The sequence below is a fragment of the Ochlerotatus camptorhynchus genome, unplaced genomic scaffold, assembly GCF_037179485.1.
Source record: "Ochlerotatus camptorhynchus isolate MF236.1 unplaced genomic scaffold, CSIRO-AGI_Acam_v1.1 ptg000222l, whole genome shotgun sequence".
NCBI classification, from domain to species: Eukaryota; Metazoa; Arthropoda; class Insecta; order Diptera; family Culicidae; genus Ochlerotatus; species Ochlerotatus camptorhynchus.
In genome coordinates, this window is record NW_027040712.1 from 3280827 (window position 1) to 3299100 (window position 18274).

The 18274-nt window shown below is 36.7% G+C and overlaps 1 protein-coding gene across 2 annotated transcripts in view; it reads right to left on the reverse strand.

Moving 5' to 3' along the window:
• Window positions 1–5220: 5220 nt before the first annotated feature.
• Rcd6 (Reduction in Cnn dots 6) overlaps window positions 5221–18274 on the reverse strand; it is an 87616-nt gene continuing 74562 nt past the window's right edge. For both annotated transcript variants that reach the window (XM_065225235.1, XM_065225234.1), the window contains 4 exons: window positions 7028–7171; window positions 6852–6947; window positions 6671–6771; window positions 5221–6613 (listed from right to left, as the gene is read on the reverse strand). In XM_065225235.1, coding sequence (XP_065081307.1) covers window positions 5563–6613; window positions 6671–6771; window positions 6852–6947; window positions 7028–7171 — 1392 coding nt within the window. In that variant the 3' untranslated portion in view covers window positions 5221–5562. The remainder of the gene's footprint in view (window positions 6614–6670; window positions 6772–6851; window positions 6948–7027; window positions 7172–18274) is intronic.

Sequence of the window (18274 nt, forward strand, 5' to 3'; positions counted from 1 at the left end):
CGCACTGGATTCACCCGAATCTTCCTTTTGATAGCAGCGATAACCCTCGGAACCCGAGCTGACCTCGGACGACCTGTGGCCACCTTCGCGGATAGTTGTCCTTTCTTATCTCGGTCTAAAACCCTTTTGACGGTCCACCGGGACACACCCACGGCGATTGAAATGTCTTTTTACGACATTTGCGCGTTGGAAAAATCACGAATACGCTGCCACTTCGTCATGGTCCAACTGTCACACTAAGTAAATCATTTTCTTTTATACACAGCCTACTACGGTATGAGCTATAGGTTACGTGCATGCAAAGAAAACCAAGGCATTGTATTGCACAGGTGAAACGGGAACCTTATTTGTACGATGGTGCAAACATTATCACGCATACGGTAGATTGTTAATTTGGTAAATTTTGGCCTATCGTTCAACCAGTTTTCTCGGCCATGTTGATAAAATCGATAAAGCATTTGCTGATCTGTCATTTACCATCGAAAAAATCCAGGAAACGGATTATCTGGCTCATTTACTGCATATGTGATTGATCAGGAGTGCAATCAAAAGTAATTTTGAAAAGGCTCGCTGTTTTTGAGTTTTGGCAATCATGCCTTGAAGCCTTTGTTTGTGGAGTTTTTGAGGCAATATTTGTGTGTCGCGAGCTTATAGCATTTGTAAAAGTGGATCGCAATCGACAAAAGTGTGAGAACCGCTGCACTAGATCATCATTAACAAAGACAGAAACGATCTATCTACACACTTAGAAATACCTAATCTTGCACGTGATGGAATCCATATTTGGCATAAAGAAACATAAACAAACATGAGACGTAAGCATACATGTCATGCAAAATTAAGCGTTCCGAGACTAAAAAGTGCTCGAGTACGTTCAATTGAGCTGAATTTCGCGTCTATTATGACTCAATTTTATGTCAAAATTGACGCTCGTATATGTCAGTCTTAGAGCACCTAAATTTACATAAATTTGTCCAAGTGTGTAGTCAAGATGTCAAGTGGAAGCAAACAAGTAGACTTGAAAGAGGTCAGTGATTTCTGAACAGAACTGCTTACCAAAGAATAGATCTAGCCCATTTGAATAACTTTGCCGAAAATAGAAAGCTTCTATTTAGGCGAGCTTTGGTGTAATAATGAACTGAGCTGTACAGTACATCATTTAGCTCAACATGACCGATGAAAGCATCGTTCTATCTAGGCAAGATGTTAAGTAAAAATAAAAAAATCTAAATTGGAAAGACATCGTTTGTTTTTTGGCCCAGATTAAGGGATGAATGATACACTTAATAACAATCATTTTCATGAATCAGTTTACGTGTACTAACTAACTGATTCAGTCACCATTTGACCAGACTACCCTATTAGGTACACCGCTCGTTACACCGTACGCAAATCTGTGCTATAAGTAAAGCAAATGCATACTTTACGGCGCACAAGGTGAGTCTATGGTATATTTATAGAGCCATCATAATGAAGTAATGCAATTGGGTTGTTAAAAAACCTCATTATGATGGCTACCAAGCTTTCAGGGTTGCTTCCACTCACTTGCTATAAACAAATGTTTTTCGGAATTATTAGATCGTTAGATAATATAATGATATGTTGTACGTATAAGTAACAAGAAAAGGGTGTGTTTGACTCATAAAACTTGTCAATTTTTCTTTTAGAGCGTCACAATAAACGATCTTATGGTTCGTGAGCGTTTACTAAGAGTGATAGCTAACGAATCGTGAAATTGCTGATTGTGGCGCACTGAAAGCAATATTGACAGATTTGTTGTGTCAAACACGTACTTCACAACCTCTTGTTGTAACTTACAAGTATTAATAATTAATTATTAGAATTATAACATCGAATGATTTCATAATTTTGAAAAACATATTTTATGGCAAGTGAGTGGAAGTAACCCTGCAAGCCTGTGATGGCTTTTCTTTATTAAAGAGTTGTGTAGATTTTCCCCTTTACTTTATTTAAATCAGGCTCGCAATTGCTCATTACAGCTAAAATTCTAGTTTTTGGTATTATGAAACAATGGGATACTATAATGGTAATTTTTATTTGTAAGATGCCAGAAGAGATGGTAAAGTTTGTGTATGACATATAAAATTTGTCAATTTTACTTTCAGAAGGTCATCACTAGCGATTTTATGATCGCTGATTGCTGCTCATCACGTTGCTCATCGTTACAGCTAATCACTATAGTGACCCTCTGAAAGCTAAATCGACAGGTTTTATGCGTCATACACAAATTTTACCACCTCTTCTTGCATTTTACAAATAAAAATTACCATTATAGTATCCCATTGTTTCATAATACCAAACAATAGAATTTTAGCTGTAATGAGCAAGCTTGATTTAAATCTTTGGTTATTAGTTAGGTAGGTAAGGGTTTCTTCCAGTCACTTGCTATAAAAAAAAACGATTGTCTGAATTTTGAAATCATTTGATGTTATAATGAAAACTAATACTTGTTAGATACTAGAAGAGATTGAAATATTAACATCTAATGATCTCAAAATTCAGAAAATCATATTTTTATAGCAGGTGAGTGGAAGCAAGTCTGGGTAGGTTGATCTTGACCTTTTTTTTAGAATTTAGTGGGAATGACACTGATGAAGACTGCACAATAGACTGATGCAAAATTTGAAATTTCAGCTCCACAGTGCTCAAACGGTTTCAAATTGGGCCCTGATTAGCCTCCCAAAAGTTGAACTCATTTAGTGAGAAACTGACTTGGCACAAACCATTTGAAGTTTATATGGGAATTACTATGAAGGAACCATAATTTCGGTTCATATCTATCTCAAAATTCACCAGTTAACTCTACTTTAGAAAATGATAACTGAGCTTGTTGAAAATTTTCTCAGCTACAACTTTGTAAAAACCACTTTTCGATCAAATGCAAGGAACAAAAGTTGTTAATGATTCAAGTCACTGATGTCTTATGATTATGCTCAATCTACTGTTCAGTAGGCAACATTGGTATTTATGGCACGTAGAATAGAGGACAAGAATCATGGCTACTATGTCACTCTGCAGAATACAGTGTTGCCCTCAATACAGTTGCTTAATCTTGCCATAAGATTATCAATCTCTTAAACAATTAATAACTATTTAATTTGACGTTTGGCTGAAAAACGATTTTCTGCAAAGTTGTAGCTGATGAAAATTTCCATATGAATAACAATAGAATTTGTTATCAGTCCAATATTTAAAAAGGCTAGAAGACAATGATCAAAAAGTTTTGTTTTCCCACAGCAATTTCCATATAAACTTCAAATGGTTTGTGCCAAGTCAGTTTCTTATCAAATGAGTTTAAACTTTCGGAGGCCAATCAGGACTCGATTTGAAACCGTTTGAACACTGTGGAGCAAAAATTTCAAGTCTACTGCACATTGTAGTCGAAATACGCATCTGTCACAGATAGCAACATTAATTAAGTGGAACTAAATCTCTTTTTTTTTAATTTCATTACTTCATCAGTTAAAATGAGTTCAAGAAGTTGCAAGAACTTGCAAGAAGTTCCAAAGAACTATCGAAATTCTCGATAATTTCTCTAAAACTGGAAAATTGCATGATCTTCAGAAAAGTTCTATAAAATCCAGGATGATTTTCGGGACATTAGAAAAATTTTAGAAAGCTTCAGGGCAGTCCAATGAAGTTCCGGGAAGTTTAGAGATGTCTAAGAAAGAAAATAGGAAACTCCAGATACTAAGAATAGATTTTTTTAAGACTCTGTTTTCTGAGTAGTTAAATAAAAAGAATTTTCCCAGTTCTAGAAAGCCAACAGTGCAACAAAAGTGTAATGGATTGTTAAGATCCATTACCATTCAAAATAGTTGTTTTCTCCATTAATTTTCGGAAAAGGAATTACTTTAGAACCATTTTATTTATGATCTGAGAAATTTAATGGTAATGGTTATGGTAGTCAGTAACATCCATTTCAATCATTTTGTTCATTCGGCCAATCTCGTCCATTTGACCATTCCTCCATTCAGCCATTCGTCCATTGGGCCATTCGGCCATACGTCCATTCGTCTATTCGGCCATTCGCTCATTCAGCTATTTGTCATTCGGCCATTCGTCATTCGGCCATTTGTCCTGAGACCGATTTGACAATTGTGCTGACAAGTGGTTGCGATTGTAGCAGGATTCGTTTTGGTAAACGACATGCTGAAGTGATGTCCTAACGATTCCATAGCGCGAAGGAGCTTGGGTTTGAACCCAAGGTCTTCTGCTCAATATGCAAAATCGGTCGCCACTACGCCACCGAGCTTCTTATATCACAAAACAATATAGCTAAAGTTTCCGTTCTATTTGTAGTTATTATGTTTCAATCCAGGCGTCGACCTCACCGGTGACGACAACAACTGCTCTTGAGAAGAATTTGATATGGATCGCCAATTAACACGTCTTTTCTTAAACTCAAATATTACTTCTTTTGCGTACCCGTTTTTTAAACATACCGAAATTCATATAGGGGGTGGTACCTAAAAAATTTGGTTGTGTTAGGGTATAAGTATGTTTTAGACTTTTAATCAGAGGACAACAAGATAGTCAAATATGGTTAATTTTCTCAGTCCTAGAAAGTCGTGTTATTCTTATAATTAGGCAAGACCGGTAACATTATTAAAATGAATAAAATAACAATAACGTATGATTAAGATCATCGGATTTAGAGTGTTTTCATTCTTTAAGATTGTTAAAATAATTACTTTGCGGAAATCTCAACATATCAGCACAAACTATGGGTTTTACAATGATTTTACATAAATTGTAGATTTTTAAGGGGGTACCCAATTTGAAAAATCCCCCAAACGAAGGATAAGACAACGAGATATCGTTTTTAAATGTTCTCAAAAAATGTTCATCAAGTAATTTTCTCTTGGACTCTTGGACGGCAATATCGTAACATGCTTTAGTTAGGCAGTGTACGACCGACATCGGGACAACATACCAAACTTCATAAAGAGGGCGGTACCACAAAATTAGGACGTGTTAGGATATAGGTATGTTCAGGACTTTTACTCAGAAACCTACAAGAAAGTCAAATATGGTCAACTTTCTCAGTCCTAGAAAAAAAGTCAACTCTTAAAAAAACAAATGCTTAATCAAGACTTCATTCTAAAATACATAACTTATTGTAGATGTACTATGCAAGGGCTTTCTCCAATTCATTCATGTCAATGGAAATTAATATAAAATACTATATTTCGTTGTTCTTTCATCTTTTTTTCATTTGTATAATATCGATTTTTTTTTCTTAGGTCTTAGAAAGGTAACTGTGACAATATTGGTGTTTTCGGTTACGGAATGTGTATTCACATATTGTATTATTATAACAGCACATTTTCGTGTAATCGTGAGTTGAGTAGCCGATTCTCTCGACACTCCATCCTTATCTATCTAACTTGCAACCGCACAATATTCGCTTCGACGTCGACTTAATAGCTAGGAATACTACAATAACCAGTAAATAAATACTTGCTTTCCACATCCGTGGAAACAGACACGGACCTCCAGATGCACATTCACTCCCGGCCAGATTGGACCACAGATTTATCACAAAGCCACATCCCGGTACTTGCGAAAATCATCCGACTCGTTGCCCAGCGATTGCCGACTGTTGTTTGCACTGTTGAGATAGCCATTGTTGTAACCATAGCTGATGGTCGATTGATTGGTACTGTAGTTACCGCCCAGCCCTCCCGGATGGTGATGATGCATCTGCTGGTGCGGTGAAGCAAAATATCCAGCCGCAGCCGGTGGGAAATTGTTGTGATGCATCTGATAGAGATATGGATGCATTTGATAGTGCATGTAAGCCGGAGGGTAGGCACTGTACGCCGGGTTGTACGCAATCACATTCCATGGATTGAGGGCATAGTTCTTGAGGAGGTTGTTGCCGTATCGATGCTGTGCAAAGTCGTTCTTCTTGTATGGCAATGGGGACTCGGAAAGTGTGATGTTACCTAGGTTCTCTAACGAGACGCAGTTCCTGCCGAGGATTTTGTTGTTCTTTGTTGATTCAATCGTGTGATAGATTGGATCGTTGGGTGCCGATGTCGGATCGGTATTCATATCGATGACGCTATTATTGTCCTTACTGATCCTGCCCGTGATGTCATGCAGTTTGTTATTGATCCTGTTCTTGAGATTGTTGTTCAGAACGCTATCCGTTTCGTCGGTTCCCTTTTCTTTGGCACCTTTCTTCTCGTTCGTTGTGAGAAACTTCGGAGGGAAAATAAACCTCAGATCGAGCAGAGACTGAGTCTTTTTGCAATCCGCTGCCATCGGTGGCGGTGGAGGTCCAATGTACTGCGATGGGTTTAGCCCAAAAATGCTAGCATTGAATTCGCTTTGCGATCCGTACAGATTGTTATACTGGGTGTACTGCTGTACTATGTCAACGGAATTAGTCTCATGGGGTACATATCCTGGATTGTCAAACCCGGTCGAGGGTCGTCTGCTGGCTTGGCTTCGCTTACTGGCCCGCAGTGAGTTCATGCCATTGGTGGTTGCGTTGAAGGGAGTGGCCGGCGTGGGAGTCGTAAGCTGAAGACGCGATGCGAGCGATTCAAGCTGGGATAGGACTTTCTTCTCCTGGCGCCATCTACAATGAAAACGTAATCACAAACTCATAGTCAAATTGCAATATTTAACTACCTACCTTAGAGCTGTTGGAATGACGCACAGCAGTGCCAGGCAGTTGACTATTAAACGTACTAAATAACCTATTAATTCCGTTAGTCCATGTGCTGACTGTAGGCCCTGCAAAAATAAGTGCAAATGCACAACACGCATCAATATTAGACATAATTCCATCATACACCCACTCAAATGCAACTAACCCAATACTGGATGGTCATGTACATAACGAGCGCCAGTTCCGGCACCGACAGCACTCCAATGATGATCGACCAGCTGAGCAAGCCCCACGACATGCCCTGCACAAAAAAGGTGGAATGGATATTTGAATTTAGATCAAGAGCTGCTTCACTGAGTTATTCAAATTGTGCACACTTACCGTCGACAGCCCATGGATGAGGATGGCAGACGAAATGAAGAGAATGAAAAATTGAGCACACAGCAGATAGGACGGTATGGGAAGGTCCCCTTTACCTTCCAATATCCACGAAACTTCGCAGGAAAATGCTATCAGGTAAGTCATCTAAAATAAAAAAAAAATGATAATTGAAATAACATAAAAAAGTAGAAGGCATTCTGAAACGAGATGCACACTCTCTGAAAATCAAACAGCGGCAAAATCAAGCTTTATGCTCAACAATGGAATTATTTATCTTAATTTTAAGTGGTGCAAAATAATTTTAGAGATCTTCAAAAAATTGAATGGAAATAGATATTAGATATTTTCCAGTTCTGGAGCAATAGCAGCCTTCTGGATTACTAACTACGGTGCCAAATTTAAATAAAAAAAAACAGTTTAACATCTAAGAAGTGACCCTAGAAACTCCAACATAGCGGTTCAGGACGAGATCTGCACTCAGTACCTTTTGAATAAATAAGGGCACAGCGAAGCTTTGCTGCTAACTACTGGACGGGTTCACTATGAGGATACTCCATAAACGGAGGTGGTCAAAAATACATATTACCGTGCCAACACCATATTTGACGCGGTTCCTAATGGTGACGCAATTGTCTATTTTTTATCGCAATACGATTTTGGCGAGATATTTTTAAATGCTATGTTATGGAGATCGAAGTAGGCCGCGCTGCGAAAATGACGTGCTTATGTTTTGCTGCGTCGTTTTCGTTCTAGTGAAAATGTTATAAATTTACAATTTCATTTTTAAAAAGTGTTATTTTGAAAGTACAAAAGTGATGTTGAAAAATGCATTAAGTGAAAATTTTCAAATCCTTATCCGTTGCATGTGGTGCCGACTTTTCTAACCTACGCGTAGCTACGCTCAGCTAAGTTTATTTACCTTTTCGTTCCTCTTTCCTCAATAGGAAATACGTGTCAATCAAGTATTGCACTACTGCTTGATTGAAAGTTTCAGTACATTATCAATGGTGTATATTTGCATCGATAATGTATTGGAGCGGAGCTAATCATGTGTGAAAATAGCTTCGGAATGCTTGCATTCTTGAAATGGGCTATTGTAGCTGCGGTAGAGCTTCGCCTTATAACTTCCGGGTTCAAGCTTCTTGCATTCATAAAAAATGATTGCAGGCAGATTTTATCCATAATGCCACTGCCAGACAGTGGGAATTAGGCCAAGGGCGAAACTTCATTCTAATCTACGATTCCACATACTATTAATAACCTTTTAAACTTCAGAATGAATTGTGCATATGTTTAGGATCAACAAACATTTTCAGGCGCAAAGGAGTAACAGGATCGAGCTGATAACGTTTCTTAAATCCAAAATCCGAAGACTGTTTTGAATAATATGTTTAGGTAATGGGCAGCAACAACGGACAGATAAACTACTTACAGCTTCTATTTATTAAATGCTTGATATAACGATTGACAACAACGCCGGCTGGGCGTATCCTATGGCTTATCCTCCCTACTAACAAAAATCCACCCTTCCCGTGACACTTATGAGGGGTCGTAGAGTTCTCTTCATCTCTTTTAAGTAAGTGTCGGACTAACATACCTCCCCTTTCCCCACCAGATGCAAGGACGTGGCCTGGACAGCTCTGGTCGGTTGGAGGGAGACACATCCTTTTTCTAAGAGGTAGTAATTAATCACAAATTACTATCTAACAGCAACGGATGAAGGTGGGTTTCCTTCTTAACAACAGTTTGGAGCTCGTAACACCTAAGACATTGTGCAACCTGGTTTATGCTATGCTATATGTTTAAAAGCTTTGTTTCACTATCTTCCCTAGAGCACCGAAACTATTTGCATGGAAAATAGTCGAAAATTATCTAGTGCGTCAAGTTAGGAACCGCGTCCGTGGTGCCTTCATGGTAGTTTGTTTGTTCTGCATTATTTGACACATTTTGTATTAGCAAAATTTATAATTACATATTTTTAAGATCCTGCTGAATTCTACACAGTTCGCAGAGCTGATAGCGGGTCACTTTTTTAAAGGTGGTCACTAAAAGTCCCTATTTTTGTAAAAAAAAAGTCAATAAAGTCACTTTTTTCGCCATTCCCGCTTGAATTGCAATGAAAATTCGTTGAAAAAAATAAATAAAAATTGTTACAGTGCTACAGTACACTAAGCTCTTAGTTGTAAGTTCATAAAACTAACGAACGAAAAAGTACGCAGAAGAAACCAAGACGGCACATCATCAAAGTACACTTTTATTTGTAATTTCGCACCTTTCAGGAGTCCAGATTGAACTGCAAAATTAAATAATCAGGGTTACCGGGAATTCGGAATAACCGGAAATTACCGGAAATTCGATGTCACCGGGATAAACTCGTAAACTTCGATGCCAAATTGAAAAAAAAAGTGCTTCTTCCACTCTTTAAAAAATCTCACGACTAGATTTCCAGGATACAGTAACTTTGAAGAACTATTAAGAGAACTATTATACAAAGCAGTTTTGAACAGATTTTAGAATAGATTATAGAGATATGTAATACCATACTTCGGACAAAAAGTTCTAGGGAGTTTTGGGATGAACTATACGAGGGTTATGACTAGATCTCCAAGTCAATTGTGTGAGATCAGTGGTTTTTCAAGTAGCCCTTTGAACAATTTCTTGGGTACAACTTGGACTAGGAACTACTTGGAAAGCATTTCCAGATAATTTTAAGGAGAACTCCATGTGAATTTTCAGTAGAACTTAGAGGAGAACTCCAAGACAATAACATGAAAAATCTTAAACAAAAAGATCACAAAATATACAGAAAACATATAAATCGTGATAATCTCGAAAAGTATTTAAGTATTTGTGATCAACTTAATGATGCAATTTCTTTGGAATTGTCTGAGTATAACATAAAAACTGAGAATGAAATTAAATCATGTCCAAGAAACTTCTTCAATTACATCAAAACTTGAATGAAATCGTGTTACGTTCCATCAAAAATGACATTGGATGAAAAGGAAGGTAATAATTCTGATGATGTATGTAATCTTTTCGCCACTTTTTTTTCAAGAAACATACACGAATTTTTTAAATATTTTTCTTATTTTCCTGACTTTTCAACTACTGTTGGCGTTAATAACATTTCGGTTCATGATATTTGGAATAGCCTACAAGATTAAGACGCCACTAAAGGTTCAGGACCAGATGGAATCCCACCTATTTTTATGAAAAACTTAGCAACTGAACTCACAACCCCTTTATTCTGGCTGTTTAATATGTCGCTTGAATCCGGTATGTTCCCGAAGGAATGGAAAAAAATCTTATTTAATACCAATATATAAATCAGGCAAAAAAATCCGATATTCGAAATTATCGTGGGATTGCTATCATTTCGTGCATTCCAAAACTCTTCGAATCATTTATTAATAAAAACATTTTTGGCCAAATAAAACAAAGAATAACTAGTGCACAACACGGCTTTTTTAAAGGCCGTTCAACCACCACAAACCTTTTGGAATTTGTGGACTTCGTCTTAAATGCAATGGACAGAGGTAGCCAAGTAGAAGCTCTATATACAGACTTCAGCAAAGCGTTTGACAGAATTGATATCCCAATGGTGATTTTTAAATTAGAAAAAATGGCAATTGAGAGGGAGCTCCTCACCTGGATTAAATCGTATTTAGTTGATCGCCAGCAAATTGTAAGATTCAACGAGAAAACATCTAAGCCAATCCCAGACAACCAGAAGTCGTATAACAATGTGCAGACAGTATCGTAAATTGCTACAGTTTAAGTCAAAATCGCATATCAGAATGGCATGCATCGCATTATGTTTAAGTTAAAGCGTGTAGAATGCAAATTTCCGACCTATATGCGATGATTCATTTTTCCGTCGTACTGTATCACAAATCAAATCGGATTACATCGCAAGACTTTTCAAAGTGAATTTGTTATCACAGATTAAATCGTATATGATGTAAAATCGTTTAAAATTAAATTAAAATTTGCACGTATATGGCCTCCACATTTGTACGTATAGCCATTTCTTTGCATTCTATACGATTTGTTGGTTTGTATATATGTTTGTATATCATGAAAACAACTTTGAATATACGTGCATTCTGGTTGTCTGGGATTCATGTCACGTCAGGGCTCGCTCCTAGGTCTCCTTATTTTTATTTTGTACATTAATGACGTCTCTCTTAAAGGGTGATACGGTCAAAATTTGGTCAAGGGAAAACGCGTGTAAATCGGTGAAATCGTTTATTTAAAAAATCAAATTAAATTTCTTTTTCAAGTTCAATTAGTATAAAATTCAGGAAAAATATTCAGTTAGGCTTCCGCTTTTCCAAATCCGAATTGCCGGGCCTTACGCTTGACCCCTGCCATCAGATTTTGTACAGCCACCTTGTCCACCTTCTTCGCCGCAGAAAGCCAGTTTGCCTTGAACTGCTGCTCGCCATTAGCAGTTTTTTTGGTCTTCTTTAGGTTCCGCTTGACAATAGCCCAGTATTTCTCAATTGGGCGGAGCTCTGGCGTGTTGGGAGGGTTCTTGTCCTTGGGAACCACCTGCATGTTGTTGGCGGCGTACCACTCCATGGCCTTTTTACCGTAATGGCAAGATGCCAAATCCGGCCAAAACAGTACGGAACAACCGTGTTTCTTCAGGAAAGGCAGCAGACGTTTATTCAAACACTCTTTCACGTAAATTTCTTGGTTGACAGTCCCGGAAGCTATGAAAATGCTGCTTTTCAAGCCACAGGTACAGATGGCTTGCCAAACCAGATATTTCTTTGCGAACTTTGACAGTTTCATGTGCTTGAAAACATCTGCTACCTTTCCCCTTCCTTTTGCCGTATAAAACTCCTGTCCCGGAAGCTGCTTGTAGTCGGCTTTGACGTAGGTTTCGTCGTCCATTACCACGCAGTCAAACTTCGTCAGCATCGTCGTGTACAGCCTCCGGGATCGCGCTTTGGCCGTCGTATTTTGTTTATCATCGCGATTTGGAGTCACTACCTTCTTGTAAGTCGATAGTCCGGCTCGTTTTTTGGCTCGATGCACGGTTGTAGACGATACACCCAGCTTATTTGCGGCATCTCGGAGAGAGAGGTTAGGGTTTCGCTTGAAACTACCGGCAACTCTCTTTGTCGTCTCAGCGGCTTCCGGTTTTCGATTTCTTCCCGATCCAGACTTCCTGGCTGTCGACAAACGTTCCCCAAACACTTTAATTACATTTGTAACGGTTGATTTGGCAACTTTTAGCGATTTTGCCAACTTTGCGTGCGAGTAGCTCGGATTTTCGCGATGCGCGAGCAAAATTTTGATACGCTGCTCTTTTTGCTTGGACGGCATTTTGACAACTGAAGAGTGAATTCCAAAATCAAAATAGGAGCAACATTCTACACACACACACCTTCAAAATGAGGGGTGTTCAGGTTTTTTAAATGCAAAATTGAAAGAAATACGTCAAGTTGATATTGACCAAATTTTGACCGTATCACCCTTTATTTGAAAAAATATAAGAGTGCTTATATACGCTGATGACTTGAAGCTATTTTTAGAAATAGGAACGACAACGATATGAATGTGTTTCAGAATGAAATACTTGTTTTTTACAGATGGAAACTAAATACTAAAAAAGGTAATCTTATAACGTACAGTAGAAAACTAAACAAACAAAATCTTATAACGTACAGTAGAAAACTAAACAAACAAAATCTTTGTATTAAATTAGGTAATGAAAATGTATAAAAATGTGAAAATGTAAGAGATTTGGATGTTATTCTAGATTCTAAATTGACATTTGTGGACCATTATAGCACAATAATACATAGAGTTTACATATGCTTAATTTTATAAAACGTTTCGGTATCCACTTTAAAGATCTTTATACAATAAAATCACTATACGTTGCTTATGTGAGGTCAATTTTAGAATATTGTAGCGTTGTTTGGTCACCCTTTATGAAAAAGCATGAAAAACGAATATAATTAATCCAAAAGCAATTTTTAATTATATGCACTACGTATGTTAGGTTGGACGACTTTGAAGAACGTTGCTTGCTGATCAGCATTCAAACATTGGAAGAACGTTGGGATTACGCAAAGATTTCTTTATTAAACAATATCATTTCGCAACGCATTAACTCAGCTGATCTATTGTCAAGGTTAAATTTGTATGCACCTTCCCGACAATTACGCAATCGACAGTTGTTCACAGTAGATCGCCATCGGACCAATTACGCTAAATTTGGACCTGTAAATCAGATGATAACTGTTTATAATCATCATTGTGAAATGATTGACCTAAATATGCCCTCAACAGAATTAAAAATATATGTAAGAACCCTGTGAAGTCATACAACATAAGTGCTAATGCTACGCTAATGCTAAATCTACGATTTGATTGATTGACGAATAAATAAATAAATAAATAAATTCAGATAAAAAAATTATGAGAACTTAGGTGAATTATTTAAAAAAGTTTATAATTCAAAGAGAATATAAGGACGATTTTCATGATTGTTTTAGTGTTCTGCAGATAATTTCTGCACTGCTATAAAGAAAATTCAAAGCACTCCCAGAGATAAACTCGAATTTATTTTAAAGAACATTATAAAAATAAAAACTTCAACTTAAATATAATCCATATAGTGGGTCATCGTTATGTGGAAAAACGCAAACTTTACCTCACATATCGAGAACAACCCTTTTTTGATTCAAGTTGGAGTCCCAAACAACTGTGCAAAATTTGGGGACGATTGGTTGTAACCCGGCTTTCCGCATTGCGTTTAAAATTTGTATGGAAATTGGTATGGGAAGACCAACTTTTTTTTTGCATTTTAATCCCTAGAGACCACAATTTTGCATAAATATTGTCCAGGAAGTGCCAAACAACTGTGCCAAAGGAAGTACGAAGCTATAATGTTTAAAAAGAGGATATAACTATTCAAATATTTATGGTTTGAATTAAACACCAAAAATCCCTTTTTCTGCCAACACTGCCGGTGTATCAATGGGAGTCAGATTAAAAACTGAAATATTTTCGGAGTTTCTTATCTTGCCGATTTGGTATGTTCAGATGAATTAATCAAAAACAATTGCTCTATCTCATATGTGCACTAATATGCACTAATATCAATAGAAGTAAAGTCTCAAACTGAAATAACCTCGGAGTTTCTTATCTTATCGATTTGGTATGTTCAGGATGAATTCTTCAAAAAAATTTGCTCAATCTCATAAGCGTGGTTAGAGAGCGGGGGGGGGGGGTTACTTTATAAGAAGCTTTAAAACTGAAATTGTTGTAGTGTAAATATTCAATATCCACTTTTCCGTTAATTTCCTAGTGAGGAGGTGTTGTTTGAATTATTAGTCCAACTGCTATATTATTTCTATATAAAGCTTTTATTTGAAATATTAAACTGCCATTCGGGCCACCCGCATATAGAAAACAGAATCAGTCGTACGTCAAAAACCAAAAACAGAATAAAAAGGAAACTGTCTTCACCAGTTTCGTCTCAGACACAGGTACAGTCGGATTTCGCTTGTTGGGCTAACTTTAAGTGGTCTACGTTTCAGTTGGGCTCCCAAATCAAACTTCATTTCTAACAGTGCTGATTCCTTTTCGAAATTTCCAGCTTCATGCAAAATCCGGCAACGAGTGGAGTAATGATACAGATTATTTCAATGCGATACAACGAGTTGCTTCCTTGATGGTTGTCAACGATATGGCTGAATGAGGTGTGAAACTAATTTCTTACTTATCAAGAACCCAGTTCAACAGCCATATTTGCTTCAGGGGAAGAACAACATCGAAAAGAGTACCTTGAGAAATCGTAGAATATATTAAAATGAAATATAATCATTACAATCCAATGACATTTGTGTGAATATATCTGACATTGTATATTGCTCCAAAAAAGTGGGGAAGGGATTGGGGGTACTTGCTTTCAAACTGCTCTTATTAGATTGAGCAAATGTTTTTGAATATCCCATCCGAACAACTGGAGAGATGGGAAACTCCGAAGTTATTTTAGTCTTTATGTCTTTACTTTACTTTCATTGATATAAGTGAGTTCCCCCCTATATCTAACAAAGCCTATTAAATGGAGGACATATTTTTGAATACTGAACATACCAACTTGACAAGATCAGAACACCGAAGTTATTGCAGTTTGAAGCTTTACTTCCATTTATATTAGTGAGGGGGGTATAGTTACCCCCCCCCCCTCATCTCTTAATATGCCTCTGAGATTGAAAAATTGGTTTTGAATAATTCATCTGAACATACCAAATCGATAAAATAAGAAGCTCCGAAGTTAATTCAGTTTGAAACTTTACTTCTATTGGTATGCGTGACACCCCCCTCCCCCTCCCCTCCAACTACCCATATGAGATAGATCTATTGTTTTTGAATATTTTATCTGAACATACTAAACCGATAAAAAAAATCAACTTCGAAATTATTTCAGTTTGGAGTCTGACTTTCATTGGTACACCGGCAGTGTTGGCAGAAAAAGGGATTTTTGGCATTTAATTCGAAACATTGATATTTAACCGCTATACTTGTTTAGGGCCATTCTAGCACAATATATCCTTGAGCAAAGTTGTGACGCACTTCCTGGGCTATACTAACGTATTTAGATGCGTGATTTGTACAAAATTGTGGTCCCTAGTAATAAAAATACAAAAAAGTAGGTTTTCCGATACTAATTTCGATACAAATTTCAAACGCAATGCGGAAAGCTGAGTTACAACCAATCGACCCCAAATTTTGCACAGCTGTTTGGGACTTCAAATGGAACCAAAAAAGGGTTGTTCTCGATTGGTGAGGTAAAGTTTGTGTTTTTCTATATAACGATGACCCACTCTAAGGATTATTTTGTTGAAGTATCTATTTTTGTAAAGCTCTTCTAAACTAAATTCAAGTTTATCACTGGGAGTGCCTTGAATTTTCTTTATAGCAGTGCAGAAATTTCGTTACAATATATAAGAACCTTATTGTAACAAAAATCAAACACTTCATCAACTTTTGGTTTTATATTTTACATCTCTAAAATTTCCTCAAGTTCATATACCTGATGAGTTTAAATTTTTTATTCTTGTCAATCATGCTTGGCATGCACAGTTGTACACACCAACTGCTCATTAGTTAATGACTTTTCACTGAGTTGTTGACATTTTTTTTCTTTAAAGTAATTGATAGATTAGGATCATAGCTTGCTATAGATATGCAAAGAGTAGGTAAATCTTAACATCTGAATCAACACCAATGAATTTTTACACTTAAAGTCCGAGATGTGCAGTGAGCATTTCTCACTTGATTTTTACAACACAAAAACAAAAACAGTTTATTACTGAAATTAAAATCTACTTTTTTTTACGTATCTATAACAAGCTCAAACTTTATTCTATCTACTGTTTAAAAACAGAACTATGTTTTATGAACTGTGTGCAATGTTATTAGCAAATGAGCAGTTCGTGACCAAAACTGTGTATGCCAAGCATGTTGTCAATGTCCATAAAATTTAACTCTTGGATCATTTTCGTCAATGTCCTAGAACTCTGGTTTTGTAGGTAATTCTGAGTAGAATTCCAAGGCAACCTTGAATAGGATTCAATACAAACTTTAATGAAAATTCATAACAGCTTTTGACGTCAATTCTTAACACTCCGAATACGGTGGGTAAAATACTTTACGCCGACTACGAAGCCTCCGAAAAACGTGTAACAGCAAGTTTGCAATAGCATAACTTAGCCATTTCTTAATGAATTTCAAAAACTGTGGTACCTCTAGAATTCCTATGGTCTGCAGATTATTTTGATTGTAAAAAGATTAAAAATAGGGTCGTCTACTTTATTCAAAAGCGAAAAAAGTCGTAACACGTTTTTTTTTTTAAAGGAGTGTTTATGGGTTTTGCAAGTGGCCTAAGATCCATAAATAAGATTAAAGGGGACAAATGTTTATAAATAGCTAGAATACAGTCATGGTTCCTATATATGGAACCTGGAGATAACAGAACGGTCCTCAAAAGATCCGTAACATCCGTAAAAGTGGTCTATCCATAAACCTCTGATCCTAGAACTCCGCGGTTTTTTCGAAAACATTAGGAACTGTGATATAAAAAATAATTTGGGGTCATAACATAAACATGGACCCGAATGGCCATGGGATCATCCTCCGGAAGATCCGGAACATCCGTAAAAGTGTTCAATCTATGAAACTGATCTTAGAGCCCCACGGTTTTTTTTTCGAAAACACGTGCATGTGTCATATATAAATTAATTAAGGGTCATGACATAAACATGTACATAGAAGGCCATGGGACAGTCCTCTGGAAGATCTGGAACAACCTTAAAAATGGTCAATCCATAAAACTGATCCTAGAGCTCCGTGGTTTTTTTTCGAAAGCATTAGGAACTGTGATATAAGAAATAATTTGAGGTCATAACATAAACATTAGACCTGTTCATTTTAAACGAAATGTTCGGAAATGTAACGGGTCAACCGTGATTACTGTTCGTCATGTTAATTTGAACTTCTGTGCAAATTTTCAGCAAAATCGGTGATGATTTAGAGGTGCTTCAAGTTAATTTTATGTTTTTAAGGTAATTTACGGCTTACAATATTTGTATCTCGAGACTGAAACAACGAAAGCTGCTGTAACAACTTTCATAGCAAAGTTTAATGTGTTATGTATCAACTTTGTAACCAAAGGTTGACTATTCGAAGTGATTTTATTGAAGTTTGACTTAGTTTCATGCTCGAAGATATCTTAAAAAGTGAAGAATTTTAAAGTATTTGTTCTACGAATTTTCCACCCATATGATATAAAAATGTGTAGTGTACGGCATAATGTTCCTCATATTGTTCTAGAAGTTTCGTTCCAACATAGTTTTCGTGTATATTTCATAGATTGAGAGATAAAAATCAGAAAAGAGGCCGTTTTAGCTAAAATTCACAAGACAACAGAACCAATAAAAGTCAATTAGATTGACAGAACATAGTTGCATTGCTTTTCAATGACGACCGATGACTGTTTCATTGATATATGATTTTTTCATAAATATGAATCCTCAGTAGACGTGTTTTTTTTTATCAAAGGCAAGTGTCACTCGAACCATAACAGCAATTTATAAAATAACGAACATTTGAATGGCTCGAGTGACACTTGCCTTTGATAAAAAAACACGTCTACTGAGGATTCATATTTATTAAAAAATCATATATCAATGAAACAGTCATCGGTCGTCATTGAAA